This window comes from Colletotrichum acutatum (genome assembly GCF_030867785.1).
Source record: "Colletotrichum acutatum strain CBS 112980 chromosome Unknown BDZ83scaffold_52, whole genome shotgun sequence".
NCBI classification, from domain to species: Eukaryota; Fungi; Ascomycota; class Sordariomycetes; order Glomerellales; family Glomerellaceae; genus Colletotrichum; species Colletotrichum acutatum.
The window spans coordinates 134,295-155,852 of record NW_026849046.1 but is presented as its reverse complement, the minus strand read 5'-3'; the positions used below and the strand labels follow the sequence as shown (position 1 = coordinate 155,852).

The 21,558-nt window shown below is 53.2% G+C and overlaps 7 protein-coding genes across 7 annotated transcripts; 5 read left to right on the top strand and 2 right to left on the bottom strand.

The window, feature by feature from the left end:
- Positions 1 to 2,463: 2,463 nt before the first annotated feature.
- BDZ83DRAFT_752650 (uncharacterized protein) lies at positions 2,464 to 2,755 on the top strand (the record flags this gene model as incomplete). Its single annotated transcript, XM_060514227.1, has 2 exons — positions 2,464 to 2,619; positions 2,681 to 2,755. 2 exons carry the CDS (start codon positions 2,464 to 2,466, stop codon positions 2,753 to 2,755), a joined length of 231 nt encoding a protein of 76 aa, XP_060364462.1.
- A 1,293-nt stretch (positions 2,756 to 4,048) lies between these two features.
- BDZ83DRAFT_719971 (cytochrome P450) lies at positions 4,049 to 5,872 on the top strand (the record flags this gene model as incomplete). The annotated part of the gene is made up of 5 exons (XM_060512233.1): positions 4,049 to 4,307; positions 4,365 to 4,485; positions 4,554 to 4,910; positions 4,972 to 5,646; positions 5,707 to 5,872. 5 exons carry the CDS (start codon positions 4,049 to 4,051, stop codon positions 5,870 to 5,872), a joined length of 1,578 nt encoding a protein of 525 aa, XP_060364461.1.
- Positions 5,873 to 6,820: 948 nt separating this feature from the next.
- Positions 6,821 to 8,591, top strand: BDZ83DRAFT_623104 (uncharacterized protein). Its single transcript, XM_060508364.1, has 4 exons — positions 6,821 to 7,343; positions 7,405 to 7,907; positions 7,965 to 8,032; positions 8,122 to 8,591. The coding sequence occupies exons 1-4, from the start codon at positions 7,158 to 7,160 to the stop codon at positions 8,538 to 8,540; spliced, it is 1,176 nt and encodes a 391-aa protein (XP_060364460.1). The 5' UTR covers positions 6,821 to 7,157; the 3' UTR covers positions 8,541 to 8,591.
- Positions 8,592 to 10,044: 1,453 nt separating this feature from the next.
- Positions 10,045 to 11,253, top strand: BDZ83DRAFT_353763 (endonuclease/Exonuclease/phosphatase). The gene has a single exon (XM_060502538.1). It carries the CDS (start codon positions 10,210 to 10,212, stop codon positions 11,110 to 11,112), a length of 903 nt encoding a protein of 300 aa, XP_060364459.1. The 5' UTR covers positions 10,045 to 10,209; the 3' UTR covers positions 11,113 to 11,253.
- Positions 11,254 to 11,466: 213 nt separating this feature from the next.
- BDZ83DRAFT_652233 (methyltransferase domain-containing protein) lies at positions 11,467 to 12,781 on the bottom strand (the record flags this gene model as incomplete). The annotated part of the gene is made up of 2 exons (XM_060510509.1): positions 11,467 to 12,137; positions 12,301 to 12,781. 2 exons carry the CDS (start codon positions 12,779 to 12,781, stop codon positions 11,467 to 11,469), a joined length of 1,152 nt encoding a protein of 383 aa, XP_060364458.1.
- Positions 12,782 to 14,053: 1,272 nt separating this feature from the next.
- BDZ83DRAFT_623094 (O-methyltransferase) lies at positions 14,054 to 16,364 on the top strand. Its single transcript, XM_060508363.1, has 4 exons — positions 14,054 to 14,829; positions 14,902 to 15,028; positions 15,099 to 15,565; positions 15,684 to 16,364. Exons 1-4 carry the CDS (start codon positions 14,496 to 14,498, stop codon positions 15,998 to 16,000), a joined length of 1,245 nt encoding a protein of 414 aa, XP_060364457.1. The 5' UTR covers positions 14,054 to 14,495; the 3' UTR covers positions 16,001 to 16,364.
- Positions 16,365 to 17,323: 959 nt separating this feature from the next.
- Positions 17,324 to 18,274, bottom strand: BDZ83DRAFT_752645 (uncharacterized protein; the record flags this gene model as incomplete). Its single annotated transcript, XM_060514226.1, has 1 exon — positions 17,324 to 18,274. One exon carries the CDS (start codon positions 18,272 to 18,274, stop codon positions 17,324 to 17,326), a length of 951 nt encoding a protein of 316 aa, XP_060364456.1.
- Between the last annotated feature and the right edge of the window lie 3,284 nt (positions 18,275 to 21,558).

Below are 21,558 nucleotides of genomic sequence, written 5' to 3'. Positions count from 1 at the left end.
GAGAAATTAAGGTGGGCAGAGCCTCTATGATCTATTCTATTATACATTGTTGGGGTCTATCACCCCTGTACCGCAATTATGAGGGCGTACTTCCAGTAAGTTTAATTGGCTATGAGTTTCGACGACTGCATGTGTAATATCAAGGATCTTTAATCCCGACCCGTGGCTATCGGAATCTCGACACGGAAATATAACACATGTAATCTCAAGGGACTCTCATCCCGACAATTGTAGTCTCGACGAGGAGATATTACACCTTGCCATGTGGGCGAGGCAAAGAGGCATTATTAAAGCCAGTGGGCTAGCTCCGCAGGGTTTTGGTTCCCGGACATTTCAAACTCAGACAACCATCTCTTAAAAATTGCATTCTAACATTTTACTTCTCATGTCAACATTGGGACATACAACGGCCTAAGTCACGTGTGCCCGAGCATATATACCTAATATAGACCCGTATAGCGAGACGACATTTAGGAATATTAGATTAAGATATAAAGCCGGATGTACTACGGACCTGGTTGTTTATTACGCTCTACTATCCCGTAGAATTAAACATGGTATCCTTAATATTTATATAACGGGCCAGAGCTTTAGGTCGATTATCGAAGTAAACGGTCCTATCCGAGGTAGCGAGTTAGCGGTCGAAGATCCCATATTTTGGATCGACTCGGTATCTAGCTGCAAGACGAGCCTCCAAGCTATCGAGCCGAAAAGCATCACTTTTTACAGAGCTTAAATCTGTCATCTCAAATGTACGTGAATTTCACTCAGAAGAAAGGGTGGCTAAAGAAGTACTGAGCTAACGAGCACTACTAAGACACCTCTTAGTTTCCATGGGTCACTTGAAGACCTGCTATGGTTGTTGCTGTGGCTGTGGCCAGGGTTTGCCTAAGGCGAGGTCTCGACACCCACTGAAAACATTGCAATAACCTGAGGATTGGGATTGACTGACATTCTCCTGGAGTATCGAGTCTTCTTCGTAAGGTAGTCGATTGGTCGCATTGGTCGCAACGGGATGCAAAAGATCACCCTGCTTCAGCAAAGTAGGATGACTGTCTAGTCCGTGAGAACAGCAAAACAAGGTGAAAGAGATGTCAAATTCGAGGAAGGAAACTACCTATCTCAGAAGATTGGGTGGTATCGATGGGTACAGGGGAACCGAGGTTCAAATATGGTCCTGCTGCGCAACAACAGAAGGGAAGGGCAATGTTCAAGCGTCTTATCAAAACCTGTCAAACCTACTGTTGGTATACACGTAAGCAGGTCAGACCTTTCGGTCGCGACTAAGGTCAATAATCGGGGTAGTTGTATTGCGCGTAGTTGTAGGAGGAGGAATCGTGGGCAGAGCCCGCGATCTCTCTGTGGGTGTAAGTAGGAGGAAGGGTCCGTCTGCACGGGCCTAATCTGCCTTCCTACCTACCCGCCTACCTAAGCCCTTTTCTGCCTTCTGCCTTGGTAATCCAACACCTACTATCGTTACAAGAGAAATGTTGTGGCAGATATAATAGCCCTCGGTGACCGAATCCTTCATGAACCCCGCGTACATTAGTCCAGAGAAGATAATTAAATGCGGCTCCCTTGGCAGATTAAACTCGCAGCACAACATAGATCTGTGCTTTGTTGAGCGGTAATACTAGCCGATTAAGGATGTGGATTCCGCCGTGGCAGTAAGATCCAGGAAGCCTGACTAGATATAGAAATTTCGCGAGTCATAGCTTGTATCACCACAGTCTTTCCTTCTCTTTAGGCCTCGAAGACTATGAAGTCTGAGGTTTGCGCTCAGAAAGCCGGAGGCCCTAAATAGATACAGCCTAGAGGGTTGTCAGTCTCCGTAACTAGCAAAAAGCTCGCTACCTACTTATTAGGTAGAAAACGCTTGGGACCATCACTTCATCACCTACGTGCCTCAGCTAGTAGTGCTTGGTGCTTGAACCCCAGGCCAGGCTACCCTTTTGGGTATACTTAGCATCGATGACAGGATACCCATAGATTGTTGTCATTGCCAGTCAGGGCCTCCCCGAAGCGACGGACTTGGCGGAATTCTTTGATCGCAAGTTCTCACAACATGCATTTTCAATAGAGGCCAGAATCCTACACTCGCAACTCATAACCCGCCAAGCCATGGCTCTCTCTAAAATGCGGAATTCTCGGTGGCTTAGAAAGCTTCTTAGAACGAAATACTGGGGCTTGTAGCATTCAGGAACAGATTTCGAGTCGTTCCAACAATGGTTGAAGCCAAAAGATATCACCAGGTTTCCGACGAACGCAATCATGCCAATATCTACAACCCCTGCACGTTATCTAGCATCTTGAGTCAATCGAGGAGTTTGTGATCTGTGCTACGAGTATAAAGATATCGACAGTGCCTTCTACAACTTTGCCTTTTTCCCCCTCGTCATCGCATCACCATCACCAGCCTCAGTTCACCATAAAGCCTTACTCTCTGACAACACTTCGCCCAACATGCAGCCCATCACTCTCGTCAACCTCATACTCCTCGTATCGGCTCCTCTCGCCTTGACGAACCCGGTCGGCGAGGCTGCCTCTGCAATCTTCGACAGGCAAATCAACTGCTGGAAGGCCAACTGCGGTGGCGCTGGCGCATGCGCTGGTAGCTGGGTACGTTCATCATTAAGACCTGAAAAAGGCTGTGGATTGATGCTAAACATTGGCTCCATAGTGCTGCGTTCCTTGGCAAGCAGCTGACGGACCGGCTTGCAAGTGCGCTCCTCCTGGTGACACCAAGTACTGTTAAGGTCGCGAACATACTTCAGTCATCATAATCATCATCATCATCATTACCAAGTGTTTTCGGAGTAAAGCATTCAGTGAGGTAGTCACATATTTTTTTTTGGACTACAAGAAATCTTTAGTGGCCTTCATAGAAATCGAAGATCCTCATCTGAGCAGAAAACCATCCACGAGTGATGTGGAAAAGAATTCACTTCCACCATTATAAATAGCCTTCCATTTTGTTGCCTCTGGGTATGATTATTCCAAATTGCCTGATAATTCATATAGCGCCTCGAATACCGAACTGTGACACCACCGGGGTGGTAAGCACGGTGTTCAACGGAATTTGGCAGGCGGCCGGCGCCGGGTACGGCACTGCCCGGGGTGGATACCCGGCCCCGCAGGCCGATCGAGCACAACTTTCGGCTCAACTCACTCAGGGCGCTGTCCGAAATTCCGGTCTGCCCAGAGGTTCCATCACTCATGATTTCCATTCCCTTTCCAGAGATTGAGCGGGCACTGAATACGACTCCCCGCGCCCATCTATACGTGTACCGAATGACGCTGGCTGCAACGTAATTAGGGGCTTTCATATGGCCGAAAGAAGCCTGGGGTCCCACAACATGAACAAGGGGATAGAAAAGGAGGGTTTCCCATGGATACAATCTTCAGGGATCCTCATTCTTCAACCAACCAACTGCTCGGGCCCAGAAAAGAAAATCTCCATGTAGCCAGCTCTTCCCCCCCTCAGCGGGCCGTTTGACATCTCTGAGTTAGGCAACTTTGGCTCAAGTTCGAGCCACCGAAAAAAGCCGTTGCACCCTAATTCAGGGATTGCGTGTGTCGTTGCAGCGCGAACAGACAATGGATTGCTGCCGTGCGAATGTCAGACCATCCATTCGGATTGCCTAGAACGCCCATGATCAGTTTCCGAGCCCAATTCGCCATCCCTTTCACGTACGAGGAACCTTCTGTGTACACCGACAACTAAGAGACATCTGCCGTCCTTCGGGGTTTTTTTGCCTGCGCGTCCCGTTGATCGCTCATGCCACCCACCCATGTCTCCAACGTTGTAAACTTCGGTGCTCTGGCTTTTTCGGGTGTAGGTCAAATGCAGAACGTGTGGACCGCCCCTTTGACTATCTTCATCCCACCCCGGACTCTCCACACATTCTACCGTGGCGCAAGTCTTGGGAGATGTGAGAGAAGAGACGAAGAAGAATGCCCTTCTCCTCTGCTCTCTGGATTCCGTGATTGAAAGCTTCCTTCTCATCCTTCCCAAGTTCCCGTTCCCTGGCGAATCAGGAATAACACAATGCCAACCATCGAGACTACGTCGTCGCCCCTCGACGTTTCCTCGTCGTACCTGTCGGCTCGTACCGTGCTCGGTCTTGCCGGCCTATGGCTGCTATACCAGGTCGCGAAGGCGCTCTACAACATCTCGCCTTTGCATCCGTTGAGCTACATTCCCGGACCTAAACTGTCTGCAGCCACATACATCCCCGAATTCTACTACGATGTCATTCTTTTCGGGCGCTACACCAGGGAGATTAGTCGCATGCACGAGCAGTATGGTAAGTCTAGCTGCACTCTTCGGGAAACTCAAGACGAAATCTAATGTTGTCGCAAAGGCCCCATCGTCCGTATCAGCCCCCACGAAGTACACTGCAACGACGTCAACTTTTCGGATGACATCTACGCCGTCAGTGGTCGCAAGCGCGACAAGCCTGTCCACCAGATTAACGGTTCTGCGTGAGTACTGTCCAATGAGACGAGAACGCCTAGAAGCACCCAACCTTATTAATCGATGTGTTGTCTAGCTTGGGCGAGTCTGGCTTCGGAACCGTGAACCATGATTCGCACCGCGTTCGTCGCATTCCCTTGGCCAAGTTCTTCTCTCGCGGCAATATTGCGCGCCTCGAAGGTGATGTCCACGACCTGGTCCAGAAGCTTTGCGACAAGCTGCTTTCTCAGCGGGAGGCTTTCGACGTGACAATGGCTTACAGTTGCTTCACCTCTGACGCTATCTCCGGATATTGCTTCGGCGAGAGCTTCGGTTTCCTCAGACAAGACGGCTGGTACCCCAACTTTCGGGAGCCGACTGCCTCCATCCTGAGACCTGTCTTTGTTTTCCGTTTTTTTCCCTGGACCAAGTCCTTTGCCGTTCTTGGAGAGTGGTATGTTTGTTTCTTTCTGAGTCCATCTTGAAAAGCAATGGAGAATGCTGACTCTTAATAGGCTTGTCGATTACTTGCCCACCGACATTGCCCTGCTCATCCGCACGCTCAAGATTGATATCCCCAACAAGGTGAAGCACACCAAAGCCGAGCTGGACGCCGGCATCCGGCACGAGCGCCCCACAGTCTTCGGGTCCCTCCTGGAGTCAGACCTGGAGCTGCTCGAAAAGAACCCACAGCGCCTAGCCGACGAGGCAGCCGCTGTCGTGGGCGCGGGAACCGAGACCACCAGCTGGGCCCTGGGCGTCATCACCTACCACCTGCTCACCAAGCCCCATCTGCTCAAGAAGCTCCAGGACGAGCTGAATGCTGTTGTCGACGACCCCAAGCACCTTCCCGGCTGGACGAGTCTCGAGAACCTTCCTTACCTGGGTGCTGTCCTGCAGGAGGGTCTGCGCCTTTCGTACGGTGTCTCCGCACGTACTGCGCGCGTGCCTACTGAGGAGAACCTGGTCTACCGCGGCGAGTTCAACAAGAAGCCTGTCGAGTATGTCATTCCTGCTGGATATGCTGTTGGCATGTCTGCTGTGATCACGCACCATGACGAGACTGTCTTTCCCGACTCGTACCAGTTCATTCCCGAGCGCTGGCTGGATGAGAACAACCAACGCCGGAAGGATGTTGAGAAGGGTATGCTTGCCTTTTCCAAGGGCAGTAGATCTTGCTTGGGCATGAAGTAAGTTCATCTCCGCCGAGTCTTTGATAGCACCACGTTTGCTGACTTAAGTTTGATTAGCCTGGCTTTGTGTGAGCTCAACTTGTGCTTGACGGCACTTGCTCTGCGTGTCTTGCCCAAGATGCGTCTTTACGAGACGACAGACGAGGACGTTGCTTACGATCACGACATGTTCATTCCTGTGACTAAGCCAGGGTCAAATGGCGTGCGGGTGACGATAGTCTAACAGTCTTAGATTGTTTCTCATGGTTAGACTTGATTATCACAAGTGCCGCGTTCCCGGCCGTCTTAGTTTATTTCTTAATCTCAACTGTTCCAAAAACATGCATACTAGAGTGGATGCCTTCGTTTCGCTACGCATAGAAACCCCCGTGGATGCGTCTCCTAGGATGAATGAATAACCCAATTCGGGACGGCTCGGGTTGGTTGTCTCTTTTTTCGAGCTTTTCACAACTGGGGGGTGTTGGCCGATCAGATTAGAACTGGGCATATTACATCTTGGTATCCGAAAGCGGCAGAACGGCTCGTCTTATCCTCGTACGAGATGACCATCCAACAACGACTCCCTCAATTCCATCGTACAATAGACGGCGGTGATCCCAATTGTGGCCCCCTTCTACGTCGTAGTGATCGACATGTTTCAACCCCCAAAAGCGATCGTGGCAGAGGATTCCACTGCTCCAACTAGCGCCGGTCTGCCATGGGACTTGTCAGATCCCGTCATTGGACGGCTGTCAAGCCCGTTCTTCCATGTAACTTTTTTCGACGCTTCCCTTCGGACTTTGGTGATGTCTTTTGCCTAGTGTTGTGGAGTCCTTGTGTGGATGCTCATCCTCTTGCAACGGACCCCTGAGCGTTGTGCCGTCTTTGCTAGCGGCCCCCAATTCCAACCAACCCGGGTCTTCTCGGCCTGAAGACCGGTTCCCTCATTAGTGATCATTGGTGACGGGAGAGTGGGCAAATAAGACCCAGTTCGAGAACTGCTTCTTGACCTTTTTCCTCTTCCAGGCCATCCGGTTGCCATGGCCCATGGGTCTATGGCCCCCTTCTTGTTGGAAGGCGGTCCCTGTTGGTTGCATCAGGTTTTCTCGACCAGTGGCAAGCCTATGAGCAACTACTAGGTCTATGACAGTTCTCGAAGTGTCAAAGTGTCAAAGTAGCGCCCCCCAAGTGTTAATATCTGGGGTTGCATCCATGGAACCCAGGAACACGATCCCCGGTTCTGATCTTTTCTAGCAGTCCAAGACCCAAGACCACCACTGCTACGCCGCCTCCTGCTACCGGAACTGAATTTAGTTCCCAAGCGGCCCATCCTGCTCCCCTGCATAAGTAGTATAGATCTGCAGGCTGCGGCTGCGGCACTTGAAGGCCCGAAGAGAGTTCTATCCGGAGGTTTATAACTCGGGGAGTGCCTACTTTCTGTCATCACCATATTTGGAAACCTGTGGCGTGAGGTGTGGTTGCTGCTTAACGAAGGAAAAGGACTTGATCGAAGACCACGTGCCGCCAATATGTCCTTGTCAACGAACGTCGACCCCGATTTAAGAATCCTCGAACCGGAGCATCTGCCACTAGCCATCATCATCATATCATCCGTCTTCCTCGTCATATCGGTGTTATGTGTCGGTGTACGAACGAGCGTGCGTCTCGTTGAGGGCACATTCGGCCTGGACGATGGACTGATGCTCGCGGGAACGGTATGCCAGTCTTACTTTCTAGAAGAAAACCAATAGATTCGCTAACCCGCTCCGTAAAAAGGTGGTTTACGTACCAAGCGTGGGACTGACGATATACGGCTGCCTCGTTGGGCTAGGCACGTTGCAAGAAAAGCTCAACATGTGGATGTTCTCGGAGGCCCTCAAGATCTACATCATTTGGATCTTGATATACGTCGTCGCCCTCGCCCTCGTCAAGTCTTCCGTCTGCCTCACCATCCAACGAATCATCACGACGAACAATGCTCTGCGCATCACGGTCTGGGTCCTGCTCGGTGTCACGTGGGCTTCTTTCCTGATCACCTTTATCGGAACGCTGTTATACTGTCACCCAGTCGAGGCCATTTGGACGCCCACGATGATTCTCAGCGGCGAGGGAACGTGCAGCTCTGTTGATGTTCTCATCGCCATCGGCCACGTTGCGACGAGCTCGGCTATTGTGACGGATCTGGCTTTGGTTGTTGTGCCTGCTATCATTCTCTGGGGCACGCAGATGAAGACGCAGACGAAGCTCCAGGTTTTTGGACTGTTGTCCTTTGCCTCGGTGTAAGTTTGACCGTTGGAGGAAAGCAGACCACGATATCAAGACTAACGCAGCTCCAGGGCATCTATCATCACCATGGTCCGTATCCCCTATGTCAACAAATTCAAAGGCCAGACAGACCTTCAATGTGAGTAAAGCCCCTCGCCTCCCCTTCTCCCGGTACCCATGAATCAAATCCGTTGCGTCATGAAAGAAGCTGACAAGGGGCTTTTTCAGTCTGGGTCGCCCATACAATGCTCTGCTCCAACATCGAGACCGGAATCGGCTGCATCGCCTCATCGGTCCCCTCGCTACGCCGTTTCATCGCGCGAACCCGCGGCACGTCGGAAAAGACGAACCCGAGCGGGAGCGGGACCAAAACGGGTCTCTTCACCATCGGAAGCAAGCCGCTTGAGCCCAGGAGCCGCGACCGATTCCGCAACCCGACCGACGTGGGCTTCAGCCTGGCGACGGTGCACGGCAGAGGGGACGAGACGTGGGAGCGCCTCCAGGACGGCGACTCGGATAAGGGGGATTTGCTGCCGAGTGACCAAAAGGGCGGCATTCACGCGCAGTACACATATCAAGTTGACATTGAAATGTCACACGACATGAGAGGTTCAGGAGGTCGTTCTGGGCCTATGGATCGTCACTGAAAGAAGGGACGTGAATAGCCGGGTGGATGTTGGAATGTCAAAGGTACGGATGCTAGTTTTGAGACTAATGTATAAAATCCTGTAGAATATCCACTTGGGATGCAACCTTACTCCAACCCGGCGTGCGCGTTTTGTCAGCGGAAATTAATCAAAAACCAAGGCAGTGGCCAAAATAACTGCAGCAGAAATCCTCCCACTAGCCAATGATGACCCAAAACCCCTCATATTTTAGCCTCTGTTCCGCTTCTTTGACAGCAGAAACTCCACATTGGTGACAAAGAGCAAATGGGCAGAAAAGATCCCACCGGGCATCGTGGACATATTGGCTGTCAGCACACGTGTTGGAACCCTGTCCCTTCAAGGTTCTCTGCCCCTGAACGGCGCTCTGGCCTCTTCAGCATCAATGCATAAATGAACTGGATGGAGCCCAGCTTCCAACGAAGGAACACCTGCCCAGCGGTCCAGCCCCCAATACTGTGTAATCGATCGGGAATGTGGGTGGACGAGGAGGAAAACCTCGTTGCTCGTATTATTGATGCAACGAAGGGGGCGATTGTGGGAGGAGAATGGAGCTACGCACAAAGTGGAATATCGGGCTTTTATGTCAGTGCGAGACAGGGCAGATCCGATAGCCGAGCCAAGAAGAGAAGTTGCTCGTGGTTGTGAACCTTTGTCGATTCTCACTACCACCTATAGGTACTGCGGTAAGAAAACGGTATAATAGTGAAGCTTGAGGGCAGGGGAAGTGTAATTCGGGCAAAATTCCAGTTCCAGTCCGCAGCTCGCGGACGTAATCTGATAATACTAACGAGGAGTTGAATGATGGTTAAAACTGTTATGTGTTGAGCGGTGAACCCCCTCGGAAATAGCGCCTAGGGCAAATCTTGGCAAAAAGAGAGTTTCGGTGCTGGTCGAAATTCAGGAGCTCTGGCAATTTGCTGAAGCGCAAGATTGGGATCGAGTGTCTTGGCTGACGAGCGGGACATCCATTCTCATAATCCCATCAACCTTGAATAGACGAGTTCGAGGCTCAGAGCCTCAGTGCTTAACAGACAAGCGCAGTGATCTATGCCTCAACCGGGTAAGCTTTCCTTCTGGCAGTGGAGAAGCTTGGAAGGGATGATGGCATGAAGCTTTTCGGACTTTCTTGAGACTAAAGCCCTTTTCTAGCGATGATTGGTAAGGTCAGCGGTAAACAGATAGCCTGGATTCGTGCTCCGAGAGAAAGAAGCTCCGATGCCGTACACCCATCACATTACGAAGGCCTCCGGCCCGGCTTCAACCCTTCCTTGGCCGGATGGTCTCCACTTTCTCGGCGAATGGGCGGGCATTGAGACCCCACGTGAACCCGGAGCCCGCCGATGATCAGAGAAACGTGGGTAGACATTGCCGCCCAATGGTGACCAGATGCGGAAGGTCGAGTGATATACCCGTTGAAGTAACGATGTGACGACGACATGCAGCTGTGAGCGTGCCATCGTAATTCTCCGTGTGCTTCCCCTCACTGGATAGTGATCAAACAGGTGTATTTTGAAAAGTAAGTATTTGGGAAGCCTCTAAGCCACAGATTTGAGCCAAAAATGCTGCTCTAACTTCGTTCATCCTTCTCTGCCGTACGATAAAGTAAAGTACCTGTAAAAAGTCTGAGGCGTACCTCCTCCAAGCAGCTATGAAGTCATGCCTAGCAGCGACGTTATTGTTCAGTGCGAGCTTGGTTATTTGTCAATCGTCGGACCTCGCTTTACGCTTCATAACCTACAACATCCGCTGGGCCACCCCAGACCCAGGAACCAACGAAGCCCTCTGGTCCACCCGCCGACCTCACCTCTTCTCTCAGCTCAACTATGAGACCGCAGCTCGACCCGAGTCGCTTCTCTGCATGCAAGAAGTAGTCGAAGAACAACTCCTCGACATCGCTCAAGACCTCGGCCCAGCCTGGGCCCACGTCGGCGTCGGCCGTGATGACGGCGTCGCTGCCGGGGAGTTTTCGCCAATCTACTACCAGCCGGACACCTGGACCCTCGCGGAGAACCGGACGTACTGGCTGAGCGAGACGCCTGACGTCCCCGGGTCCAAGGGCTGGGACGCCGCGCTACCGCGTATCGTCACCGTCGCGTCGTTCCGGCATGTAGAGAGTGGGCTGCCGCTCGTCTACATGTGTACGCACTTTGACCATGTGGGCCAGGTTGCGAGGGAACATAGTGCAGAGCTCTTGGTCAGCCTGGCGAAAGGGTGGGGGAACTCGACAGAGGGGGTTGTGCCGGTGTTTCTAGGCGGTGACTTGAACATTGAGCCGGATAATGCGGCGTATCAGATCTTAATTGCGGACGGGAACTTGCATGATATCCGGGACGTGGTTCCTGAGTCTAAGAGGGTGGGATATTCGAAGACGTATACTGCTTTCACGGATGACACGTTGGATGACACGTTTCTTGACCACTTGTTTGTGGGCGATCCGGCGGTTAGAGGGATGGAGTTTTTGGCTCATGCGGTTTTGCCGAACCATTTTGACGATGGCGTGTATATATCTGATCACCGACCTGTTGTCGCTGATGTTACGATTGATGTATAGATCAATGGGAAACTTTCCAGGTCATGCTGATAGTCCTGACTTCCATCCAGTAGTTGACAGAACGTCTGATAATCTTAGCCAGCGGCTCTTGAGACTTGAAGTGCTCTACAGACGACCTGTTTGATCGTACTGTGTTGGATCACAATGAGGGATAAATCCGTAGATAGAAAAATGGAAGCTTTGAGCGAAGGAAACTAGGACAATTGGTGCTGATAGTTGATGGACAAGGTGGCCCAAACAAATTCGGATGGGTCCTAAGTTGATGGCTGAGATATCCCCTCCCAACTCCGTACAACTTTGATATCACTACTGCCAAACGCCTATCCCAGCAAACGCCAAATCCCTCTCTCATATCTAGTAGCCGTCATAAGGCTTCTGCCCAAAGACCACATGGAATGTCAAGTAAGAGTGTATCGACACATTCATCAGACTCTTCCGCACATCAATCAAGAACACCTCCACCTCGGCAGGACTCCACTTGAGCCCCCTCGTCAACGGCGCCATACTCACAGCCTGCAGCGCATCAATGAGCATACTGCGGTTATACAACCCAATCGTCTTGAGCTTCTGGTCCCGCGGCCACGTCCCGATGGGCACCTTCCACACCTTTTCAACAACATTCTCGAAGCCGCTCTCGCGGAGCATCTCCGAGTTCCTCTCCATCGCCAGCGGGTTGATGCCGAAGCTCCGGAACCCGGACATGCAGAGATCCACAAACTTGCCGTAGCCGTACTCCTCGGGCCCGGGCATCGTCCCGTCGTCGCACTGCAGGACGAACCGCAGCTCCTGCAGCTCGACCCAGCCGCCGGGCTTCAGCGCGGTGTAGGCTTGGGAGAGCATGCGTGGCCAGTTCTTGACGGCCATGCACATGTGGCGCGCGTGCACGAAGTCGAGGGAGGATGGCGGCCAGACCCATTCTGCCTCTGCGTCGTCGACGACGAAGCGAACGTTGGGGGGTACCCAGGTTGGTTGGATTGGGCTCAGGTCGATGCCGGAAATGTCTGCTTCTGGGTATTCGTCACCCACTTGAGGCGTTGTTAGTACTTGCTCGATGTTATCTGCTTATTGAATGATGTCGTCCGATGAAAGCTTGTCCAGCCCAACTGATTACATGCCATCTCGTCTGTCATGAAGACGCTATCGAAGTAGCAGACATAAAAGGGAGGGTTATGTGAAGAGGAGACTCACTATCAATAGCCCAGATTCCCGTCCCCGTACCAATATCAATAATCTTCTGCGGATTCTCCAACGGCGCGCAATGAAGCTTTCCATCCATGACATTGACGCACATGGCATGCTTCATATCCTCGCGCTCCTGCTCCGGCTCGTCATTGGGCATCAGATACCGGCCCTCCATGTACTTGTGATACCGCCGCGTGTTCTCAAAGACGTAGTCGCGCACGCTGTTGGACAGCGACGTCGAGGCCGAGTGGTTGCCGATGCTGCTGCCGTCGAACCCTTCGTCCCAGACCTCGTCCCCCGCCCGCGACGACGCGCCGTCATCTTCCGTGTCGGCCTCGACCACGTTCTCCGCCTCAAAGTCCTGCTGCGGCGGTGTCTGCCGTCCTCCCGATCCTGATCGCGAGCGGTCTCGCGGTTGAGGGGGAGGGGGTGACGGCGACTTTTCGGGCTGGTTGGCTTCTCCTCTTGCTGTGGTGGCGTCCGTCATGGTTTGTGCGATGCTGGCTCAAACCAGACTTGAGAAGACGAAAAGTACAAGCGCCCTGCTCTTTCCTTTCCTTTTCCCTTCACACGGTTCCTGCTCGACTCTATCACCGAGGCGAGCGATTGATACCGCCGTCTCCGATCGACGTCGTCTGGTGTTCTCAAGTGAGGGCTCGTGTGTCTGGCCAGGATGTGCCTCGAACTGGACGTCGAATTGGAGATTGGGGAACGCAAGAATGCGATGGAGAGGGGGGAGCGCGTGCTGGGGTCTTTGACCAGGTCCAGGAATACAAGTGTCGTTCTGCTAGAAACCTTAAACGGTTTCTTGGGAGCGACACCCTGTACGTAGGAGAAAGGGAGACTTATTCTGGGGGGAAATAACGTGGGCCGAGCCAGTCTGCTCTGAGCAAAATCGAATGACCGTCTAACGAAGGGAAAGAAGAAAGTGGAAGACAGGAAAAGCCCCCAACGAAAGCCGTTGAGACCGGAGTTTCGGGGTTCGTTTTGTTTCTTTTTTCTACGTTCCTTACCCTACGGCTTCGGACCCTTTGTTCTTGTCTGTCAGCGGCACATCAGCAGCAGCAGCTCGACGAAAAGGAAACGTCTGGGCCTCTGAATGTGCCTGTGTACCAAAAGTGGCATGTCGGCTCAGTCGACCTCAATGCCCCTGCGCCATCCTCTTTGCTCAAAAGACCTATCAAGCTGCGTCCTGAACAACTTTAGCCGGTTTTGGTAGGAGACCGGCGCCACGGTCTAGAAGTTTTAGTACAAAGGCGGATTCCTTTTCTCACCAGACTATTCCCGGAGCGTGGGCCACGAGCAGAATAGCTGGACGCGGCAGACTGCTTGATTGTGTCTGTGGGAGAGCGGAACGCTCTGCCGTCATCCAGTGGCGCTCCGAGATGTCTCTGTCTCTCCGTCTTGTTTGGCCAGTTTTCTTTCAAGCACGCGGTCTGCTTTCTCCTCTTTCTCCCCTCTCCTTTGAGGATTGCGAGGTCCTTCACCCGCCGTACCGTCAGTCCACGTCGGCGGTCCCCCCCTCCTCTTTCGCTCAATTCTTGGTGCTCGAATGGTTGTGCTGCTTTAGCTCGACAGTAGCTGCGTTTGCGCCATTGGCTAGCTGGTTGAAACCCCTCCGATCCTTCGAGGAATGTGTCCCCAACCCATGCGGAAACATGTAGGACTAGACGAGCGCGGAACGTTTTCACCGACGTGGGTTGAGACACCACACCGAGCTGCCGCATCCAGTTACCGTCCATCCCTGGACGTAGCATCACCGCATCGAGTGAGGAGAAGCTTGGGAACTTGAGGCGCATCAGGAGGGAAATGCGGACCAAAGGTTCTTTTTTGCGCGCTTTTCCCTCTCCCCTCAAGTCATTGCTCCCCTCTCCGATCTCAACATCCATTTCTGAAACTTTATGTGCGCTTGACGTGTTACTGGACAGCAGAGTTCATCATCCCATCTCACCCACATTCCGTACTCGTACATTCTCCAACAACGCGACGCCTGTCAAATCCCGTGTGCCCGGTTTCCCGTGCGGCGTAGTCAACTTGCTTCCCATGCAATCACACCGTTGATCTGCAAACCTGCAGCAGAATCCACATAACTCGTTCGGAAAGGGAACGTAATCACATTCCCCGTGTAACACAGCCGTGCAAATTCCGCGCCGTTCAGCGACCCGGTAGAACTTTGTTTGCTTCGGGGTTCCACACCGAAAATGACAAGCGACATTGGCGCTCAGATCCGGGAGGAGGCCGCGGCAGCGACGGAAGAAGTCAACGCGGCCCTCCAGAGCTTCGTGACAAGTCCCGGACCGTCCGGAGGTGACTTGGACAAGGGCCAACGGCGGCGCATCATTGATGCGGCGAATAAGCTCATCAACGCCGTCAAGGACCCCGGCGATGAGTGGTTTGATGCCACGGCGCAGGTCGCTCAGCTGGGCGCGAACCGGCTCTTTTGGGAATGGAAGGTCTATGATCACATCCCATTCGAAGGCAGTATCTCGTACGGTGAACTAGCAAAGAAGGTCGACGCCGATGTATCTCTGATACGTGAGTCTGAGATGCACTGCCCCAGGGCCAACCCAAGAAGCTATTGGGGATCTTTTACTGACACTTGTTCAGGACGTACTGGTGGCGTGCTTACGTCGATGGGCATCCTGCAACAAGTCGACGACGACTCCGTCGCGCACACAAAGCGTTCTCGCATCTACATCGATGGTCACCCAGCAGGCCAAATCGTCGGCATGGCGTCTGTTCTCCCCCTGCCCTCTCGAGCGCCATCACCACCATGAGAATCCTTCACTAACACCGTAGCACAGATGGGAAAACGGGTTGGTACCGTACGTCCACATGCCAGCCTACTTTGAAAAGTACGGTCGCAAAGAACCGCAGACGCTCAACAACGTCCCTGGCACGTATGCGTACGGCGTGCCAGAGTACGGCTGGTACGAAATGCTGCAGCACGACCCGCCTCGGATGCAGCGGTTCCTGCGCGCCATGGGCCCTATCGAAGAGAAGATGCCCATTTCGGGCATTTACGACTTTGGGTGGGTTGTCGAGTACGCTCGTGAAAACGCGGGTGACCGGCCGCTGTTTGTCGATGTCGGCGCGGGGCGGGGCCAGTCTATCAAGGCGATTCATCGCGAGAACCCTGGGCTTCCGTTGGAGAGGTGTGTGCTGCAGGATCGTGCTGAGGTGGTGGAGGCTGTGAGGAAGCTTGATGATGAGGATATGAGGTTGGTGCAGAAGCAGGTTATTGATTTCCACAAGGAGCAGCCTGTTAAAGGTGAGAGAACAATCTTCTCCGTCGAGGTTTTGCTGGTTCACCGCTTGGTGGAGCCAGACGCACTTTTCCTTCCATCGCGAGTCTCCAGACGAGTAGCTGACCCTCTGACGATTTCAAGGTGCCCTGACGTACTGGATCCGTCGGTGTCTACACAACTACGGCGACGAGCTGAGCGTGAACATGCTCCGCATCATCGCCGAGGCCATGGCGGAGGACAGCCGACTCCTGATCCAGGAGGATGTGATGGGAAACCCGCCGCACTACACCTCCACGATGCTCGACTTCATGATGCTCACTTTTGGCGGCAAGCAAAGATCGCTCGAGTGCTGGACCGACATTCTCGGGAGGGCGAGTCTCGCGATCAAGAGCGTGTCCACGGGTCAGGGACCGTGGCGGCACCTTGCCGTGATTGAGTGTGTCAAGGCTGGAAGGTGAGGGTATCTTGAATTCAGCGTTGAATTCCAGGATGAGGTTGGGAGGTTGAACAGTTGTTGTGTGTCTGTGCAGAGAGGATTGGCGCTGCGATTGTAATGCTTTCTGGCAGGATTCATGTGGCTGGGATGAGCGGTGAAGTCGTTTATGCATTAGGATGGTGAGAGATGGACTGGTAGATATCAACTTAATGTGACACTATTGAAGATCGACGGGAGACAAGAGGTGATTGACTTCAGCCTCATGCAAAACATGTACGCGTAACGACGCCAACCTCTGCGTTCTCAAGTTTGACGTCGGATGTCATGTCTACAGACCCCTAGTCGGTCCCGGGCATCACCGGAGTCACTACTTTAGCAGCGACTGGAATGAATTTCGGCTAACCCCTATTGATACTGACCCCCGGCCCCGGGGAAGAGCCGCAAGATTCCTAGCGAAGCCTCCAAAGCGGGTCGTGATAACTCAAATCTTCACCGCTTCTTTCGCCCGAAATGGCGGCTTGTCCGGTCCGGTCCGCCTAATGTCTTCCGGATCCGGACGGGCGGGAGGACGCCGGCTTTGTTGATTCTGCAGAAAAAGACAGGCTCATGTGGGCTTTTGGTGAATGGGTCCCAGGGACTAGCGGTGTATGCAGAGATTTGGTGGTGTTGCAGTAGGCTGAAGACATTGACACCATCTGCCACAACATCAGATGGCAGTTTGATGAGAAGTTCAGATGAACAGAACCTCATCTGTATACATGTAGGCACGATTGGTTACACTCGTGATCTAAGGCATCATCAAAAAGTATCATATAATGTGGGTATATACGTGTATATAATTGCATCTCTTGGAGACTACATGTGTAAATAACTATCAGTCTGTGTACGAGTAACTGCAGTCCTCTAAAAGACGTTTGTTTCTCTGACTCGCTTCTCCTCAGTCTTCCTAGTCTCGTGTCGTCATCTATCATCTATGTGTCGCTATGCCATTCTGATACTCAAACTTCAACTCTCTTCACGTCTTCATCCCTTGTGTTCAAGAGAATCTCGACAACCAGAACAATAAAACATTAAAAACAGGATTATGCAATAAAGAAAAAAGGGCGTAACAGAAGTATGACGAAGAATCCAACGATACCAAATGCTGGGTATAAAACGCCAATGCAGCAATGCCCAGCCGCTTGTGCAAATGCCGCGCCGACTCAACGATGTCAATGCAATTCCCATCCCCTTTCCAATCCATGATTCCGAAATCAAAACCCCAGACGCTCAACACCAGCATCAAAGACGAAAGGGAAAACACAACGTGAAAATCAAGCAAGAAGAGTGTGGAGGTGAAGAAGACTCAAGCCGTCTTGGAGCGAGTCCATCCAAACCAACCCCTCTTCCGCCCACCACACCCCTTCTCGCACGGCATGTCCTCATCAAGCTCAAGCCTGTATCGCCGGACACTCCCCGTGTCGTCGTCGAACGCGACGTGCTTCTCTTTGGGCACAAAGCAGTCCGGCACGAGGTGCCTCTTCATCCACCCCTTGACACCCGTCCTCGCCGCGTCAATAGCGGCGTACTCGAGTCTCCGCGTGCGGTCGCTGGTCCAGTAGTGCGTCGCCTGCGGCGGCAGCGGGGGCGCCAGCTCGGTACACTCTTGGCTGTCCCGCTGCTGGTGGGGATGGGAGTGACTACCCGGCGAGGAGAGGAGGAGCTGGCGCTGATCGAGCTCGAGGTCGTCACCGCGGCGCGAGGGCCGACGGGCGGCGAGTTCGACGTCTGTTGGGTGCGCTGGGAAGTGGAAGAAGGTCGCTTGCGGTTGGGCGTGTGGGCGTTGTTGTGGGTGGTAGAGGCTGCTTCCGCTGGTGCGTGCCGTTGTCGCCGGGTACGGGCTCGTCTTTGCTGCGCGGCGGACCGTCGGGCGGCCGCGAGAGCGGGGGACGGCGGCCGTGTTGGTGCCTGGGCTGGAGGAGGACTGCGAGGAGGAGGCCGTTGATGTGCGGCGTGGATTAGAGAAGGAGGACCGCGGAGGCAGGGACTCGTAGCCTGAGTCTTGACGGCGCATCTCGGCGGGTTCGGGCTCCTTGTCCTTGTGGTGCTGCGGGTGCGGTGACGGGAAGTGGTGGTAGTGAGATGGAGCCGGCGCCGGGGCTCGGATCGGGGCCGAGGTCGGGGCGGGGACGGGGGTCTTTGAGGGCGGGGAGCTCGGGGCGTAGAGCTCTACGTCGTGGAAGCTTTGGTAGGCGCAGGTGTAGTACGTCGTGTCGGAGGCGGCGACGCTGGCGCGGGACTCGGTCCGGAAGGTCATGTTGGAGGGGAAGGGTGAAAGGCGAGACATGTTTTGTGTGTTTTTGTGTCTTTATCAATGTGTGAATATGTGTTGGTGTGCGTTTGTGCGATTCGTCGGTGAGAAGAGTCCAACGAGTAGATACTCTCTCACGAAGCTTGAGGCAGGGATTGAAAATGGTTTGCGACTAAAGGTGTATGATGTTTTTTGTATAATAGAACTCGGAACGATAGAAAGTGAATTCCTCGTCATGAAGCCATTGGATGATTTCCCACCTCACTTGATCGAGCACAGGCGAAGGAAGGGTGCGATAGCGGAGGTTGTTGCGCTTATTGTACTTTTCAGACGAGTTGGAAGAAACGCGATGCCGACCAGCGAGCTTTTAGGAACCAAGCTTCGAGCTGCGAAGGTAAAGACGTCGAGTCGAGGGGATGAATCTCGCTTGCGGAAAGGCCTCCCAGGGACACTGGGGAAGGGGGAGGGGAGGATGTTTATTGTATTAAATAAACCCCAGTTGACGAGATGATGAGAGAAAAGGGCGGAGATGAGGAGCGAGATTTGAATGGAGCGTTCGATTGTGTGTGAAGTTGCGGTCAATACACGAAAGGAGAGGGAAAAAAACCTAGACCCCTCCGATGAGGGTCCCCCGTTTCTAGGTTCCTGTTGATCTGACGACAAAAGTGTCGGAGTGGACTCGTTGGCGTGCTGGTTCGACAGTTCGTCTCGTGGAAGGCCCCCTGTTCGTAGCCCTTTTTGGGTACGCAGTACAGGAGGAGAAGGAAAGTGTTGTTGTTTTGAAAGGTGGGAGATGCAGGTCCTTACAGGGCCAGAAGTGGACGATGCAACTATTGCGAATCGAGAACGGGTACAGGGCCTATTTTGTGTGGTGATCGTGAGGTCCTGGTGCTGCTGGGTTTGATAGACCCCGGTCGAGGGTGGCAGGGGGAGTTGTCGTCGTGGGCGGGCTAGAGGGCCGTGATTGGGTCAGGATGTTGCGGTGAGGCGCCGATGGGGTCTCGTGGTGCTGCAGCTGGGACCTGGGATGTCTTGCTGAGGAATGGAGGGGTGATGTGGGATGTATCGATCGATGGAGTGTATGGAGGCGGGCGGCGTTGGCAGCTGCTGGTTTGACTAAAGGCCTGATCTTCTTCTCAGTCTTGCTTCTGATAATAATGAGACTGTCGTTGATATTCTTTCTTCTTCGTTGCCCGCCAGGACTTTGCAGCGTGGGGTGACGGCAGAAGGGGGGTCGTCCGGAGAGAGACACGGTGGAGGGAGGGCGCGGGATGGGAATATGTAGGTACAGACACCGCCTCGAGAAAGAAGCTTGGAGGTGTTTGGTTGGGTTGATCGCCGGTTATGCGTGGGTTGATGATGTGGCTGCTGCTATGCCTACCGGGATGAGCTGCGAGGTTATCCCCCGGTGCGGATTGGCTTTTTTGTCTTTTTCGTTGGCGTCGGTGGGTTAGGGGTGGTGCTTGTTGTTAAAGGCTGGTTTATGCGGGAAGCCCACTGCGACGATTGAACAATGCCAATGTCTTTCCCGTCTTGTCAAGGTCGGAAAATGTGTGCTGGGCCTGGCAGCGGAGACGGGTTGAAGGGGTGAGGGATGTAATTCTTGTAGATGGCTGGGAAGGTTTATAGGGCGACAAGTAGCCGTACTGGGATCAACGGGGCAGAGAGAACGAGAGGGAGGCAATGCAGAGACCGCGTACAGGACACTACTGAGTCCTAACTGAACGGTCCGAAGAGCAGCAGGACACGCCGGCGGCCAGAAGATCAGACGAGGAGGGGGGGTGTGAAGTCCAAAGTCGTGTGCTGCTGCGGGACGGGAGGGGGGTAGTAGACAGGCTGCAGGTGCAGCAAGTGGCCAGGTGGGCGAGGGCGGTTGTAACTTGTTGATGAGACGACAAGCCGCCGATGTCAAAAAGCTCCAAGTTCTAGATTCCGAGGTCCCAAGGCTGTCTCAATATGCATGTCTCAAGACCACAAAAGAGTAAGAGACAAGTTGCGTGAGTAAACCAGGCAGGAAACACAGATCGAAGATGCAAACGAGCAAAAATAAAGTGGCGCGGTGATATATCGGGAATCAAAAGTGAACAGCGGCCGAAGAAGTTCGGCTCTGCAGGGCCCTTGCACAGTTTTTACCGGCACCAGGTCCCGATCGACTTTTCTTCAGACGCAGGTCTGTCCTTTGACAAGAGAGCGGTAGAAAACCGAGAAGGGTAGAAGCCTGCACACGGTCTACGGAGAAGAGGAGGAGGGGCAGAGAGGCCAAAGGACAGCAAGAAGAGGAAAAGGGCCTTTCGTGTCGCAGAGTTTCGAAACTTGAGACGATGATGTAGTCGCCCGGCGATGCGCTACACGCTAAAAGATAATCCCAGCGATAAAAACCGCTTCTTTGGGATGAGATGAGAGACCGGTACCTAAGTGCTAACTTGGGCGGTTGAGAAGAAAGCAGCGTAAAGGCGAGCCACCGCCGCCGGACTGGAGTCGAGTCGAGTCTAGAACCTCTGGGCGTTGTGTTGCGCTCCAGGCTTCTTGACGCAACACGGTGGAGATGATAAAAGATGGGGGAGGCGAGTCACAGTGAGTGGGCTTGGGAAGCAAAACAGTACCACAAGAGACTTGGAGAGGCACAGTATATCCACTTTCAGCATGTAGGTGGTGGTGGATTTTGCCCTCTCGCCAGCTGCTGGCGGCAGGCGTTTTGCGCTTTACGGATAGAGGATTCGCGTTGATCTTTCACGTTGTCGTCTCAAGTTGCGTTGCGGCGCCTCTCTGTTCATGCAGCTAACGTTGTTTTGGGGTGAAAGCAGAGAAGACTAAGAGAGGCTGAGAGGGGCGTCTGGTGTGTGCTTGTGTGTCATGGTTCGTGTAGTGTGTGGAGTGTACCCTTTTCTGGACTGTACTCGGCCTTTATCCGCAAGAGGAACAGTCCAGGACCGTAGACTCGGCCCTCAATTATTGTGTGTTTTGCTATGTACCTATGATGGGCTTCATGCGCGTGGTTGCGTGCAAGTGAGAGACTGCACATGCGAAGCGGCGGATCACGGGATGGGCCCCTGGCACAGCCTGGCACAGGGGAAGGGTTGAAGGGCCTGAATTGCGTAAAGCGCTGATGTTGTTGCAGGAAAAGGTCGACAACGTCCGAGGAGGGTGCTTAAATCCTCCCAAGCCTCTTCCACTCGGAGTAGCGGTGACACACGAGTGGACGCGTGTGGGATGAGATGGGCAGAGTTAAGAATCGATATGATGAAAATCGAGGGGAAATGAATGATGCGAGAAAAGTGAGCAACTGAAGA

Excerpts from the sequence above, each read along its gene's own strand:
- BDZ83DRAFT_623104 (XM_060508364.1), top strand. The coding sequence starts at position 7,158 with ATGTCCTTGTCAACGAACGTCGACCCCGATTTAAGAATCCTCGAACCG. Across the intron at positions 7,344-7,404 it reads GACTGATGCTCGCGGGAACG|GTGGTTTACGTACCAAGCGT; the intron begins GTATGCCAGTCT and ends CTCCGTAAAAAG. Across the intron at positions 8,033-8,121 it reads AGGCCAGACAGACCTTCAAT|TCTGGGTCGCCCATACAATG; the intron begins GTGAGTAAAGCC and ends GGGCTTTTTCAG.
- BDZ83DRAFT_353763 (XM_060502538.1), top strand. The coding sequence starts at position 10,210 with ATGAAGTCATGCCTAGCAGCGACGTTATTGTTCAGTGCGAGCTTGGTT.
- BDZ83DRAFT_623094 (XM_060508363.1), top strand. The coding sequence starts at position 14,496 with ATGACAAGCGACATTGGCGCTCAGATCCGGGAGGAGGCCGCGGCAGCG. Across the intron at positions 15,029-15,098 it reads GGCCAAATCGTCGGCATGGC|ATGGGAAAACGGGTTGGTAC; the intron begins GTCTGTTCTCCC and ends ACCGTAGCACAG. Across the intron at positions 15,566-15,683 it reads CAAGGAGCAGCCTGTTAAAG|GTGCCCTGACGTACTGGATC; the intron begins GTGAGAGAACAA and ends GACGATTTCAAG.